The sequence below is a fragment of the Agelaius phoeniceus genome, chromosome 2 (genome assembly GCF_051311805.1).
Source record: "Agelaius phoeniceus isolate bAgePho1 chromosome 2, bAgePho1.hap1, whole genome shotgun sequence".
Taxonomy (NCBI): Eukaryota; Metazoa; Chordata; class Aves; order Passeriformes; family Icteridae; genus Agelaius; species Agelaius phoeniceus.
Window position 1 is genome coordinate 75,868,726 of NC_135266.1, and position 16,609 is coordinate 75,885,334.

At 36.8% G+C, this 16,609-nt stretch overlaps 1 protein-coding gene across 8 annotated transcripts in view; it reads right to left on the bottom strand.

The window, feature by feature from the left end:
- GRIA4 (glutamate ionotropic receptor AMPA type subunit 4) overlaps positions 1-16,609 on the bottom strand; it is a 215,964-nt gene that overhangs the window by 33,836 nt on the left and 165,519 nt on the right. For all 8 annotated transcript variants that reach the window (XR_008536163.2, XM_077173949.1, XM_054654005.2 and 5 more), the window contains 3 exons: positions 15,693-16,063; positions 14,083-14,281; positions 8,989-9,236 (listed from right to left, as the gene is read on the bottom strand). Coding sequence is in view for 7 of the 8 variants with exons in the window: in XM_077173949.1 (XP_077030064.1) it covers positions 8,989-9,236; positions 14,083-14,281; positions 15,693-16,063 (818 nt within the window). In the remaining variant the exon portion in view is untranslated. The remainder of the gene's footprint in view (positions 1-8,988; positions 9,237-14,082; positions 14,282-15,692; positions 16,064-16,609) is intronic.

Genomic DNA, 16,609 nt, shown 5'->3' on the forward strand with positions numbered 1-16,609 from the left:
TGTCTCATGGAGTCCATCTTGTACTTACTGTCAATTGGAAGTGGGCAGTTTTGCAACTATCACACAGATTAATCACAAACTGTTTTTCAGGTGCTATTTGTACCCCAAATGTCATTTCCACAGAGAGGTATTGTTACAAGCTGCTGAGATCCCTTTCAGCAGCCTGCTCCCTTGCTTCAGTCTACCTACAATTTACCTGAACAATTATTATCTTAGTGGGAGAGGCCTTTCAGTTGTTGGGAACTGTACCATCAACTTCAAAGGGCAGTTCCTGGGACTTGACACCTAAACAGCCAGAGAGTTGTAATAATAAGAAAAGAGAAAAATAATAATGGGCAGCATTGTTAAAATATAAAGGGCTGCATCTTGCCCTCTGCTGAGATGCTTTACAAGGGATTGGGGAAATGGCAGGGAAAAGGGCAGGAGAAAATTATTTCTGAAGTGGCAAGAGGCAGCATTTATTTCTCAGGGGATCTATAGACTGGAAACAACCATAACCTTTTGTATCCCACTGGCATACAGTGGGGATTAATGCTATCAAAGGTTTGTAAAAGTCCAGAAAATCAGTAGGACGTGAGCACAGCAATGGTATCAGTATTTTTGAGACATTATGGCCTTTGCTGATAGTCTGAGGTAAGTTCATTGGTTATACTTGAATATAAGCCCCTCTTTACCTGTCAGAGAATTCAACAGTCTGACAAGTTTCATTTAGATAGATCTGTTATTGTGAAGCTCCTATCCTGTTTGCATTCAAACAATTCTGAAACAGGCAAGCGAGAAAAGAACTCTGATCTTTTTGCTGCCTTGATTTCTTTCTGTCTGTAGAAAACAAGCCTGTTATGGAAATTTTCCTGGTGCTTACTACCTCAGCCTGGCCCAATGCTTCTGTAAGACAGTAAAGAAATTTTTAGTAATCACTAAATATCTGAATGAGAAACCTCTTGTATAAATAGTTTGTAAAAATATTTTTTAAAAAAAGCCTAGTTGTGCTTTTAAGCAAATGCTAAAGCAGAAGATACAAAATGGTAGCTTCACCTTTTACACTGATTATACTGCTAATTTAAAAATACCTATTGCCACTGAAATGTTTAAATGAAACAAAGAAACCAAAAAAAACCTCCAGCCTTTCTATGAAATAGTTTTACTGCTGTTTCCATGCTCTGTTCTTTCACTCCTGCTCAGAAACACTTCATTTTCTCACTAAAATCCCAAGACTTTCCTTGGAGTAAGGAGCAGGATGATACTAGCAGAGAGGCACCAGAACCTGACAGTGTGATCAAGATGGGAGCTAAGCTTCTTGGAAGAGCTTTGCCTTCCATCAGTTGCTTCTACTCTTATTTGTAGTGTAGGAAAACAGAAATGGCAGCAGAACAAATTCCTGTGACTTTTGATTTCTCCTCCAAACCACAGAGAGCTTTGTTCAATTATGAATCATCCTTGAAGTCTGAGAGTGAAAACTTCCTGCTAGTGGCAATGAAGAAACAGGCTCTGTGAGGCAAGGCAGGTCAGAGATGGCTCTTTGAAGTACTTGAAAGATAGAGTGATTTTCTTCTCCCCCAGGTCAGAGAAAATTCAGCAAATGCAGCATCATGGACATTAATGAGTTGTTTTCTTTTAAAGAGATAAGTATCAGAAATTATCTCAATAGCAATGCTCTTTACTGCCATTTGGTGACTTAAATCAGAATTATTACAATTTCCTTCCTCTGTAAGTAAAAACTGCAAGAATGGGCAAAACTATTTCAAGTAGAAGATTTTGCCTCAATGCATTTGCTTGTACATCTTGCAGTGAATCTTATTAGTCATCATGAAATTTTCCCTTTTTTTTACTGCACTATTTTTGCACAGGGAAGACCCTTATCTTGATTGAAAATTATGAAATTAATCCAGCAGGCATCACTGTGGAACAGAGCAAGTTGGGACTCAAATATCTGTTCCCAAGGCTTTATATTTACTTTTCAAAGAGATACTCTGTTTTTTAGGCAGAAATAACCCAGGTTACCAAAATTAAGTATGCCTTCCAGGCTCAGCTGAAAGAACAACTTGCTAACATTCATTGTCAGGTTCTCTTCACTGATCTTCTTTTGACCCCTGACTTTTATATTCCTTCTTTAACAGTGGCCCATTCTCTGCCTTTTTACCTAGTAAGTGTTATTTTCAGTTGATAGAAAACTCAACAAGCTCTGAAGGATCTGACCTGCTTCAGAAATATCTCAGCTATAAGCTTTGACACTGAATGGTAATGATGTGGTAATTCAAGCCTTGCTATGCCTACAGTGCAGGGAAGTTATGCCTACAGTGAAAGGAAAAATTTTATGCAAAGTCATACAGTATCATCTACACCATCAGTCAAACAGGATAATGTTTATATATGTATAAAATGCTACAGATCACCTTCTAGTTTTCATATAATTTTGTATCACAGAAAGAAATGACCCTGGAAAATTCTGTTAAGCTGACTAAAATCCTGTTCTTTCAAGTATCAACAGACCACCCCATAACTATGGAGGGGTTTTTGCTTTCTCCAGTGGCCCTTGCTTCAAAAGTGTAGAGGTCAGACTCAGTATTTTCACATCACTCATTTTAATAATCAAACCTCAATTATTCACCAGTTCTTCCTGTATCTTCTCAACACTGTATATAAATAACATCAGTTTTGAGGTCCTACAGTGCTTTGCTGAAACAACTCTGTGAATAACGCACTGATTAAGGGCAAGACCAGGCATTCTGGCAGGAGAAGGGAAATGTGAAAAAAATCAAACCTGCTTCCTCTGCATCTTTCCTCACTGTGATGGTTGCTTGTCTTCAGAATGATCTGGGGAGGCCTTTATGTGCCAGTGTTGCCAACCAGAAGACAGCTAACCAGCAAAAGAAATACCCATTCTTCTCTCTGAAGTGCCACAATATGCTCAGAGGCACATGGGCCTCTGATGTTATCAGGATGACCCAACCACACATTACTTTTACCTATTTTGGTACCTTTCTAGAAACAGGGACATGCCACTGATTGAAGAATGCAGCCCACAGATCCACAGAAACACCAAGATAGAATAGTTACACCAACAATATTGGTTAAAAAAAAATCTATAAAGACCTTTGAAAACTGAACCATATAGTGTACACTGAAGAGTGGTCTAGAGAATTGCTTCCTTTATGATACAACACAGTTTGTGCAAGGAAGCTTCATTCATGGGAAAAGTCTATTTTCTAAAGATTCATGGATTTCTGCAGTACAAAACCATTGAAAAACAAAAGTGGAAGAAGTCCTCTGTAGTAAACAAATGTTGACAGCGTAAAAAATTTGCGTGGCCAGCTCAAACATTTTTCCTAGTTCTTCTCTTACTCAGAGGAAGTCTGTGAATATCCTACTTATTCTTTTGCACACACAAATCCAATCTTATAGAAAGCATAAGAAACCAGAGCATGTAATATGTTTGGGGGGAAATGTTTTTACCTGTCCTTACAGTTCACTACTGCATAATGACTCTGATGGTTTTCCTACAGAGCCTGGTGTGAATTACCAGCTCACTGACTTACAAATCCAGGGTAAAATTAGAACTGGTGTATATCTCAAGAATATTATATTAAATTCACAATAAACAGCTTTGGCAGTGAATGATGAGCTTGGAATTCCTTCCACAATAAGCTCCTTATAATCTGGTCCACAAAAACATTGAGGACAACATTTGATAAAAAATTAAATAGTCCCACTGGAAGAAACTATGCTATCATAATGCTATTTTCAGGTCAATGAAAAAAAATAAAAGGAAATATCACTTACCAGAAAAAAAAAAAAGTTGGGGGGGAAATATTCCATCCTATGTAAGGTCTGCCAAAATTTTTTATGAATGAGCATGAGTTACTAAAATAAGTTTTCTTCCAACACTAGATTTCTAATGAACCATACTACATATATCTGTGAAACACCAAGGTAACTGCCAGCTGTAGTACCACATTGAAATAAAGCAATGGAGGAATGGCAGTTCTAGAGAGTCACCTCAGGAAAACAAGAAGATGAAGTCATTGAGATCAAGATGGTAGATTACAGACCCCATGCACACAAAGACTCCCCTCATAACAGACCTTTATCTTATTCCCACAGATTCATTTTTCTTCAAGAAAAATGTCCTTCCACCACAGAACTCTCACTTCTAGGGTAAATCTCTTTCTGGTATTGCACATTACATTATGTAAAACAGGAGAATCCATACACTGTTGATAGGACAGTTTGGATGCCTTTTGCACCCCAAGCAACCTTCAGGGAGCTCTTCCCTTGCAGGGGATGGAAACTAAAATCTCTAGCTTCACTTACATTACACTTTTCTCTCCATATAAGTTGCTAAAATGATGGCAAAGTTACATCTGCAACACTAGCATCCCTGATTCACCGCCCACACTGCACACCTTATGTTAAACACAGTGAAGAATGGATAAAGTGCAAAGAGTCAGTTCATGTCACAAGATGTCACACTGCAAAAACCAGCTGATATCACCAGGTGGACCTTTTTGCCTTCCTCTTCAGAACATAAAGAATTCTTCCTAAAGTCAAACTGAGTTAATCCTTTACTACATAAAAAGAATAGATGCTTGAATAATGGAATATGGAATCCCAGGTTCATATATATATAAACATTAACTGTAATTCCAATAGCAGGAACTTATTAGAGCTCTGGATTTCATGAGGTTGGTGAACAAATATCACCAATCTCTAAAATACATCGATGCATCTAATCAAAGTTTTTCTATTATTTGTCTAAATCTAATGCTGCCATTCTCATCTGCCTGGGCTCAAAGTGTCTCACCAGACACTTATGACCTTGCAGGTTTCACTCATGCATGCTGCATACTTTTGGCTACAGGACAGGACAAATGTCCTTAGTTGAAACAGTAAGAGAAGAAATTAAAACAACTCATTTTTTAGCCCAATCTCTCATTCCCCTTAACATAAAACAGCTTCAAGGTACAAAAAGCTGAAAAAGCTTTTAGTGTACTTTTGAGAAAATACTGCCCTTAGCTTCTTTATCATTACCTCTTAGGGTGGAGAACTCTTTCATGTTCTTCACTATTCAAACTTGTTTATGATGCCTACATATCTAAAACAGAAAAGCAGAGGCATGCAAGGCACAGGACTTGAGTAGTACAAGATCTCCAGGTCTTGCCCTCTGATAACACAGTTACTGCAAGTGGCAAGGGAGATGGCCCGGGGGTGATCCACAAGGGCCAGAAGTCTGGCCACAAGAACATCTTCTAATGACAACACTTTTACAGAGGTAGGTCTTGCTAAGCAGACAAGCAGCACTCTCTTAACCACCTTTGAAAGCACCACCTTTGAAGAAAAAAACTCATTAATTCACACTGAGTACCACACAGTGGCTTTGGAAGGATACCTACCGTTGTAGGAGGAGAAACAGTAAGAACAGTTGGGTAATGCCATGAGAGAAACTCAATCTTTGTTGTGATGAGAGCCTTTGCCCTCAATCCCACATTCCTTCTCAAACATGACAGTCTTTTACAACATCATATAGAAATGAATATCACTGAAAAGGAAGGAAGGAAGGAGACACACATGATATGTGATGTGGTACTGCCCATTGGGCATAAAAGAAACACACATCAGGCATTTCCCATTCTCCTCCATTCAGTGATATGCATTATTTGTAATTCTGCACCAGCACTGAGAATAAATCACTCCAATTAGCCAATAGGTACTGGTTGAACACTGCAGGAGTGTAGCATGAAACCCAACAAGGAAGAGTTTTGAATTAAAATCCACTACCCTGCTCATGTGTACGGTCATGAGCAACAGAGAGACCAGTCCTTGGTTCTCTCTGACAGGTGGATTTCATCTGCATGAACCAAGTGATGGATATGTGCTCTGTAATGAACATGAGCCTGGTGATGTGATGGCAGGGAACCATCCCTAATCCTATGCTACAGGAAGAACCACTTTCAGTCAGTTAGATGTGTGAAAATTTGTGATCTGGTTCTCCACAGACTCACATCAATTTTATTCAGATGCTACTATATATTTTCAGGGAAAAAACTCCTGATTTATATCACTGTAAGTAGGAGGAGGATTAAGACTAAAATACTTCTAACGGAATAGGTGTTCAAATAGTTCAGTGATTAATTTGATATGAATAATTCATTTGGAAAAGTTGTTTTTTTCCCCCTAGTCCTGAACAAACCAAAGATAGCATTTGAATGTTTAAATTTTATAAGCTATTTGCAATTATTTGTGAACTACATCAAGTAATTTGTGGTCTACATATAACTCAAATAGGAAATTAGGATTATTAAATAAAACAAAATTTGCAATTCCCATATCAAATTATGTCTTTTGACTAATTTATGTAATGAGCTCAGCTAGCCTGCCCTTCATGGATTTCAAGCTGCATGCTCAATATTTGCAATTATCTGTGCAGACAGCAGTTACATAAGTCATCTGATCAGTGACAGAAACACTACCATGTGGGATACAGTCAAAATAGCAAAAGAAGCATAATCTAAATCTTAAAAAATTCAGAAAATACTGAAACATGCAGATAAAATTTACAGCTGACTCTTTTCTGTTCAAAAACACAGGGGGAGGAAGATTTTCCCCTCTTCTGTAAGTGCTACTCTCCATAGATATACATGAAAGAGGTGGTACAAATGTGAGGTATTGCTTGTTCTTTATTTTTATCCAGAACATTAAGTGTGTTGCTTAATGTTTTTAGTAGGTAAGCAGCACTGATGGTTTGTCACTGGGGCTAGAGAGGGAATGGGGTGCAGCAGGAGAACAAGCAGCTTAGCACATGTGAAAGAAAGGCTCAGGAAAGGCATGGACATGGACAGCCAGTCAAGACAGCTTGAAAGAAGATTTGGTCCAATTTTCAAGTCCGGTAGGATTTCCCCTATTCTGCTTTTTGAAACATGTTTGAAGGTAGGATGTGAAAAATGACATGGTTTTGATCACATCACCCTAATGACAGCTGCTGACCCCCAGTTAGATGAAACTATGGCCTCACTGAACTGTCTGGGAGCTTGGTCTTTAGCTGGGATATAACCAGGACTTCACACTGGATCCTTACAATCGTGGCTGTGCTCTTCCTCTCTGCTCTTATTAGTCTTACTAGGTCCTCTTACTTCTAACTGCTTTATGTCTCATCCCCATTACTCCTAGGTATTTTTGTCTATCCCAAATAGAAATAAGCCCAAATTTGACACAAATCAACTTCCACTGGCTATCAGTGCTCATTATAACAGGCTGTCTCTTGTTGATATTGAATACTCTGAAGAAGAAAGGGAAAGGGACTAAAGAACACCATAAAGCACACTTAAAGCAAAGAGCCCACTGATAGGACATATATGACAGCAGCCAAAGTACTCCTAAAATGTATGTCCTAGCTTTGACTCAGTAAAGCATGACTGTCAGCAGTGGGCATTTCCTTACTACCCTAAACTGCAGTGCTGCCTACCACTCTTAGGTTGTCTGAAACACTGAAAAGGAGGTATTAATTTATCATAAATATAAAATAAAAACCAAGTACTTTGAAAATATATCCAGATAATAGAGCAGCCTTTCCTATTAGCTTTAACTACTACCTTTAACTACTACCTTTAACTACTCTATGAATTCTGGACATGTTTTTCTAAAGAATGAACATTTTTATTGTCATTTTCCCTCTCTCACCTCCTTAATGTTCTCTCTACTTTGCCCAGCAGTGAAGGTGGCCATTTTTAAATCTGATAGGTACTGAATGTTAAGGACCAAAAATTCATATTCAGTCACTGAAATAGCTGTCCTGATTTTCCCCTGCACATACAAATCTTCTTTTGCTGTGGATGCAAATGATTCTAATGATATTCCTTTCACCATCCCTGTATGCAGTTACAGCTACTGATGTTTATGGCATTCTGTGCAGGTTAAACTGATGAGTTATGAGTGAGTCTAGTTATCTGCATAGTGGCAATGATGTCTCCTCTGCAGTCACAGATGTAGACAAATAGGTCCTTAGTTACCTCATCCACAGACATGGCTACACCTGCACTTGCAACTCTTCCCTTACACCTACTTCCTCCCCTTTATTTCACATTGTAATTCCTTCTCATGAACACAAACGTGAAAAATGGGGTGCAGAGCACTCTGTGGAGCATTCCCTTTCCCCCACCCATGTGCACCTTATCAGTGTCAGACTCCCTTCAACTCCTAGTTGCTCTTTTGTTTTCAAGAAAATTGGCAAATCTACACTAGAAAATGAAAGTTTTGTTTGGGTTAAACATTAAAGAAACAGAATGGTAAACACCACCAATTTTAACACAAAGCTGACTTTTGTCCCCTGACAATTTAAATGAAATGCAAATGATGTTCTGCCTGTGAATCAAAAACTCTTCTACTTTACTGAATGTATCTGATACCATGAAAAAGAAAATACCGGTGAGTTTGAAGGCAGTACTGAAATGCATAATGCTAGAAACACAAACATTTTTTCTGAATAAGAAGGTGCTTTAGTAAAAAAATACTTTAATGAAGGACTAATTACCTCCAAGTGATGACATTTGAAAAAAGATGCTACAAGCAGCTTCTTACTCAGAAATTAGTAGCCGAGATCAATAAACAAAACATAAAATGTAGGCATATTATTGATGCACATACTGATGTAGATAATGTAAGCATAATACTGCTATAAAGGTTTGAATTCTGTGAAAAAAAGCTGATGAAATAGAATAACTGGTGTTAATTCTATTGGCTGAGGCTGACTTCAAGTAGCTAGTGTTCAACCAGTTTGGTTTTTATATGGCCTTGAAACATATGCCAACTATAGCTGCTCAATCCATATTGCAATTAGAAATGGTTACCTTTGTTGATCAAAAAAGAAATGAAATGGAAGAAAATAAAGATAACATACCATGTTCACACACAAAACAAAAAGAGCTATATCAGGGACATCAGGGAAGGTGGAATACTATAACAACACATTTTATATTGTTATACTATTCCACCCACCTTAATGGAGAACCCTTCGGTGTGGCTACGCCATAGCCTTTGGAATCCAGATTTCCTCCCACTTTCATGGTGTCACATGGCTTTCGTTGCTCAATGTATTCATTCATGGTGGACTCCAGCAGGAAGGCAAACTTGCCCTTGGATTTGCGGACACGAGCTACTCCCTCTGCAGTAGTCCTAGTGAACACTGATGGCTCAGCTGATTTCATGTAGGTCCACATCTTTTCATACACTGCTATTTTTGATCTCTGGGGAAAATCAAAAACAAGTTAGAACAAAAGAATGTTGCAACGTTTCAGAATGGCACTGCTCAAATAAAATCAACCATACTTAAGTTTTCAGACATTTGAGGTTGGGAAAATCTTGGAGAAGGGTTTCGTCTGAATTCCATTATTTTAAAAGAGTCAAAAAAGAAAATTATCAATACTATAGTAGCAGATACAATTTTTGAGTTTGGCTACCCTCTAGCAGTCAAAAAAGAAACCTGTAAAGCTGAATTTACTGTTAGATAGAGGAAGTTCACACAGTCAATGTGTTTTAGGGAATGATATATGAAATAGATGTCCACAATAAGCCTGTACTCTTAAAAGAAACAGTAAAATCATCTCCCCATAAATACTCAGCTGAATCTTAAAGCATTTCTCTGACACCTACTTCTACCATCAAAACCACAGTAGCTTAAGAAGGATTTCTGCTTTCATGATTCAGAGTTCAGAACTGACCTGATCTATATTCAGAAATGCTATACAATCTTTAAAGACATGGTTCACAGTAAAAGATGGAAACAGCAAGTTGGAGCATATACTAAAGGAAGTAAAATGCCATAAGCATCTTTCTTAAAGAATTAGGTACGATTCTAGAACTGCAGTATCAGTGGATTCATTTTAAAGACTCTCATCCTGCCAATAACTGAGTAAGAAATGTACTTTCTCAAAGAATGCACACAATTCATGGCTTAGAGTGCATTAGTTGGAAATTTTCCTTTCTGAGAATGCATGGAGTAACTACAGGTAAATACTTAAGCAAAAAATAAAACTTCTTCATAAAAAATTAAAGCAAATCAAAAATTCCACTAAAAGAAAGGAAGGAAATACTGTCAGGCTGAGAAGTTTCCCATGCTCATTAGATTCACCCAACAACTCCTTTGCTTCCTCCAGCAATAGGAGTACATACATGCAAACCAGCAGTGTGTCAGCTGAACACTACACACTGTTTTTATAATAACAGACGGCACTTGTCTTCCCCTATGTATGCTCCAAAAAGGACTTTTTACCCTAATGCTCAAGTCAGCTTTTATTTGAGTCAAGAGGAGTTTCTAGCTAAGCAAGATTTGGTCTATGAGGCTGCTCCTACACTGTGCTGAGCACTCCAGGAAAATATTCATTATTCAAAAGCCCCAAAACAAAGGGCCTTAGATTGTTTAAACAAATACTAAATCCTATAATCTTAGTATTATATAAATTAAAAATGGCTTTAAGAAGCCTGGAACTGAGCCTTTTCTATATCTGAGAGTAATTTCCCTGAAGCACTTCTTTTTACCAATTACTGAATGACTGCACTATTACTTAGAAAATAATTTGCAAGGAACCTAAATCTATCCTGAAAATAAGTGGCATTTTACTAAAACTGTTCAATAAAAATGACATATAGCAGAACATCATAAATTATGCTTTCCTTTTTTAGTTTGTCTGTATGCATAATTTTATCATTCTGTCAAATATAATAACATTTGAATCAACAACAGCTGTGTATGTCCATAATCACATCCTGACTTGTCACCCTTTCTTTTCACTATAGTCACAGCTATTTTATATTTACATAATAGTGTCTGGGAGCAGAGTATAAACTAAGCCACCAATTTATTATTTTTGCTTTACACTAATGTAATTACATGGATTTAAATTTACAGAAAGAAAAAAATGGAAGAGTGTAGTAATAAATCAGTCATAATTTCAAGAGTATTTTCTTGCCTTTGTCCTTTGTCTGCCTTCACTTCCAAACATTTCTCTCATCTTAACATCCATTACATCTATTTCTTTATAAAGGAACCATATAATAGGTCACTTTCATTTATAACTTTATGCAGCACATAAAACAGCTTGATTAGTAACAGGAAACACTGCTCTACATCAATTGAAAAAGGCTGCATTTAATTATTTTTTTGTTTTAGCATCTAGTCTCCTTTGCCAATGAAAATAGAAAAATATGGAAAGTCTAGCAAGGTATCTGCTCTCTAACATTTTCTTCTCCCAAACTTTCATTTGCTTGCATTCAATTTTTACATGTCAACTCAGAGTGAAAACTGAAGAATGAACTAACAAATATTTTTTATGATCATATGAGAAAACATATGCAGTCAGCCAAGCTGGGATAAGTTTAATTTAGGGCTTTTCTGAGTAGAACTGCTAAAGCTAACTACTTTCCCTCCTGAGCAGTCTGCCTGGAAAATACAGCTCTGACTGCATGTAAAACAGAAAACAGGAGTATATAACAGCTAACAGTATCAAAGTTCCTCTTTTTCTTTGTGTTGGCTTTAAAATTATTTTCCCTTTTCTGCTTTCAATCCAGATATAAAACAGGCTGAAGAGGTGTTCAGAGTTTCTGACATTTTGATCAGAAATGACAAAATGATGAGAAAATGTCCTGAAGGCTCATCTTCAGCCAGATAATCACCACTGACAGAAAAGTTACACATGATTCTAATACCAAGAAGTGAATTGCTTCCAAACCCACAAAATGTTCGACTTGGCACACAATCTTCTTGTACTATTGTTTCAGGCTAGGTCTTAATTTATGTATTTTGAAAACAGCTTTTATGTAAATATCGTCTGTCGATATTTTATCTTTCTCCCTGTTTTGTGAAAAATATCTTTAGAAATAGTACATAAAGTATCATTAAGAATCACTATATTGTGAGACTAGAAATAATTTGAAAGCAGGGCCTCAACTGCACCATATTAAAGAAAATGATCAGTTTAAATTCTCATTAGGCTTCACATTTTGCATATGCAATAGTATTTAGTATTTGTAGTTAATTTTAAAGTTTCCCTCTGTATTTTGAAAGAAAAGAAAAAATAAAAAGAGCAACATTGATTTTCCTTCTTTTTTCTCTTAGCCCTTTAAGATTGAAGTGAAAAAAAGTCTGTCACCTTAAACATTTCACTCCATCGTAGTATCTTCTCTTTAAAATGAGAACTTGCATAAAATATTGAAAGAGTTTCTGTGTTTACACAATGATTTAAAAGAACCATGAAATTTTTATGACCAATAGTGTTTCTACATCAAAATATCTGATCTCATTACTTCAATACAATGGCTTGTATATGTATTTTGAAAGTCTTAAGAAAACAATTCCAATCCTTAATTCTTTACTATTTCTTTGGGAATTAATTTTTGCATACCACAACCTAACAAATTTGCAAGCACTAGATACTCTTGAAAATGCAATAAATTAAAAAATGCAAAGTTACATAAATCTGCCTGACTGTCAGCACTATGTTTTTAAGTATCATCACAGTTTCATTCTAGTAGAAAGAACTATTTGTACCCATATATTGTGGTTACCACCTCAATTTAGGATGGACTGAAACTCGAGTTCCAAGAATAAAATATCTAACTTTCCACGAAAATAACTAAAAATGTGTTTATGGGTGAAACATAGGTGAATATAAATAATCGGTAGGAGGGACTGTACTCATTAAAAAAATAGTAAGACAGGGGTAGTTAGAAACCTTTTAGTGAACAGTCGAGGTACCAAGCACCATAGCCATTTCAGCTGGATCCTTCTAGAGTTCAAGTAAAGAGGCAGGTACTTAAATGTGTGCTTTATTTCAACATAACACACACATCTCACACAGGATCGACAGGGCTGCTTTTCTTTCTCCAGTGTCTACAGAAGAAATCTAGAAAACTGGGTTAAACTGAACTCCTTGAGCAGTTTCATGATGTGAAGGTCCAATCACTGTGTTTGTTAAGTGAAATCTGTATCTTATAAATCATCTTTCTGCAGCTAATAGAATAGATTTACAAGCACTTCTATGGGGATAGTTGTTGCAATAAAAAGGTTATTTCACTTGAGACACTGTCTTTGAATGGATATTGTCTACAGTTTCCAAATGGCACTGAAAATTTTCTTAATGGTTTACTGAGTTCAGTTTGGCCAAATTAAAAGCAGTGAAGTTGCGTGTGAGTACTTAACAAAATTCCTTTCAATTAGGCAATTAGAAGAAATTTTCATTCCATCTTCCTGACCTCTAAAAATCCCTTAATCTTCATATTTCAGCTAAATAATGACCTAATTAGCTGTGCAATTTTCAAGGAATGGTTACTGGCTCACAGCATTTATTCAGAGCTGTGTTTAAACACTGAACTCACTTCGGTCAGCTGAGCTTAACTTTCATCTGCTGGAGTCATGAAATAAAGCAGGAAGGACTGTTTATTATGTGCTGCCTGTGATGTGTCCAAGCTCCCTGCTTTCCAGCTGGCAAATGATGAGGATTACATACCAACCACACTAATGCAGGAAAGCAAATGACAATGAAGTAATCAATAGAGACAGCACAGGCTTATGAATGGCTATTTATGCTGTTTCCTAATGCTCCAACCACATCCCCTCGAGTTAAATTTTCTCTTTATTATCCATCTGAAAGTCAGCAAATTAAAAAATGCATTTCCTGCCTACCACCCAAGACCCTAAAGCAAAATGCACACAGCCAAATCCATAAGCAGAAACAAAACCTGCAAGACTCCACTTTACCATCATAGGCTTTCAATGCTGCACATCAGTACTGTAGCTTCACATGAATCGATAGTGCAATGCTGCTTTAATTATCACTTGCTTCAGTATCCCCCTGGGCATCTCTTTTGCATCTCTTTTTTTTTTTTTTTTTTTTGACAGGATCAATAAGCTTTCCACAGATTAAAAAACTGAAAACTCCAACAGATGGTCTTGTGGGGGTAAAAATGTAGCTAAAGCATTTCAGGAGTTACAAAACCATACTGCATATAATTGCAAAGTCACATTATTTCACATTTCCAAGCATCTTAAAAGAGTGGTTGGTAGGGATAGCTGCTCTAATGGACGTGCCAACTTACTCTGAAGAACTCTTTGGTTGACCCTGAGTCCAGTGTCCCGTAAGCAATTTCGGTTTGTTTGGCAAGGTCTTCTGCACTCTCTATGGGGGAGACCATTCTCTCAACAGTCAAGAAAGCAGCGAGGTTAGCAGTGTAGGATGAAATAATGATGAGCGTGAAGAACCACCAGACACCTCCGACAATGCGACCTGAGAGGGATCTAAACATGAATAAGATAATGCACATTTTCCTGTCTCTTGAGCCATGACAAGTGAGAGAGAGAGAGAGAGAGTGAAGGCACCATTATTGCTGAACATTTTTCATTAAGCAACAATCAATGGGAGGAAGATCATTTGCATTTTAAATATTAATAGATGCTTCTACTCTAGAAACTTAATGTCTACAGTGTAGTCCACTGTACCAATGTGTATCACACATACACAGAAGCTTAAATCCTTTTGGACAGTAATCTCAGTGTTCCTATTATTTCAGGACATGCCTAAAAATAGGAAAAAAGTGTCAAAAGATACTGGGTAGGTAATCTCTTTTTGGAGACAAAAGTAAAGCATGGTAGCTGAAAATCAGTAGCTTTCTCAGTTTCCTCTTTAAAAAAAAAAATGCAAAAGGCTTTGCATATGGATTATGTCGGTTTTAGGATTAACATATTCCTGTCACCCAAACTTCACAAAAATTCCACAAGCTACTGCAATCATTCATTGAATATTCACATTTTTCTTCTTTAGGAAGCAAGAATTTTTTGATAGAAGAGACATTTCTGTTAAATAAAAAATTGTATTTTCCTTTTCAATACCTGCTATTTGATGAGAAGGTTGTTGAGGAGCAAGGCACATCCACTCTTAATCAGTACCAGTTTTATTGCTAACTTCAATAATAGAAGGATTAGGCCAATGCTGAACACTCAAAATTTCACTGCAAATGGCTAAAATGAAGCCTTTAAGTTTGAAAGATTGGGTCATAATATTTAATTAAAAAGCTTTAGTTACTGCCCACTAAAGTTCCAGAACTTCATAAAATGTTGAGAAATTCAGGACTGCATGTATTAGACTAATAATTTACTAGATTATCATATATTATAGGACTAATCATGTATTATAGAACTAGTAGATCTGAGGCATGTCCTCTGTTGCTCTAAAAGCAACACAGAGTGGCTTCTCAGAAACAGTCAAATATTGTCTCTCACAGACAGGATATTTGTGAAGCAGCACTGTAGAACTTGAAACAGAAGTGGGACATTCCTTGATGCAAGGCAGATATTCAGCACAACTGTGTGCATTTCATGGTTGCAATGGAACTAATCTAGCAAGAACACAGTTCTTCAGGAGTCAACCCAGTGGAATTTCCCCTGTGTGAACCTGCTGTTTCTGACAGCTGTTTGGGGTCTATGCACATTGACATAGGAAAAATAATAGTAATGACTGAAATTTCAACTAGATTATCTGTTGCTCTTATCATGGCTATTAAAAAATAAAAAGAAAAAAATAAAAAGAAAAAAAATACAAAGAAAAGGTTTAAGAATGGACTTCAAAACACTGCCAGGAAAATTAATGAAAGAAGGTTTTATGCATCAGTGTTGAAGACAAAATGCGAATTTAAAAAGATTTGACACAAACCTTGGGGAAATATCACATCCTTGTTGCATAAAGGCACCCAGGGAAAACCAGAGGCTGTTGAATATGCCAAACTCATTGGGAGGCTGGTCACTGGGTCCTTCTTTCCCATCCTCTGGTTCTTCTGTGTGCCACTCATATGGACTAAACCTGCTAACTAGGAACAGGACCACACTGACACCAATGTAGGCAAAGACTATGCACATCCAGATCTCATACGCCAAAGGGTCCAAGAAGGAAAACACTCCTGGTTTAGATTTCTGGGGCTTTTTGATCATAATGGATATCCCCAAACTCATAAAAGGCTTAGAAAAATCAATGACCTCTTCTCGTACCAAAGTGATGGTCAGAGGCGCAACAGCAATCTCTGCTTTCTATAAAGAAAAAAGAAATATAGATGTATAGATTAATTGATGTGTGCTTATACACTTGGTAAGCAGCTAATTCCAAAGGTATGTTATTAACATCAGCAGGACACCATGGCTTAAATGCTCTTTGTAGCATTTTTCTCTTTCTTTCTATCACACTCTGCATTTACTCAATATGATTTCAGTAAAACATACACATTGCAGGTTTTTATTTTACAGAATTATACAAATACTTAATTTTTCTGGTAAGGAGTAGACTCTTAAATCATATAGAGGTGAGCAGCAGTATAGGAAGATCATTTTAGGCATTAATTTAGATTTAAATAAAGGAATTCAAGAAAGAATGAAAACTGAGAATTACCTTATTGTCACTGAATGTATAGAGACTTTTTAATTGTTATATTTTGGTAAGACATAATAATATTTTGAGGTAAAGCAGTTCATAGACTCAAGAAAGCTCCAAATGGCATGAGGCTGCAAAAGTGATTGACTGTTGCTGTTATTTCACCAAACTGCACAGAGCTGTCTCAAGGGACATATAGCCTAATAAGA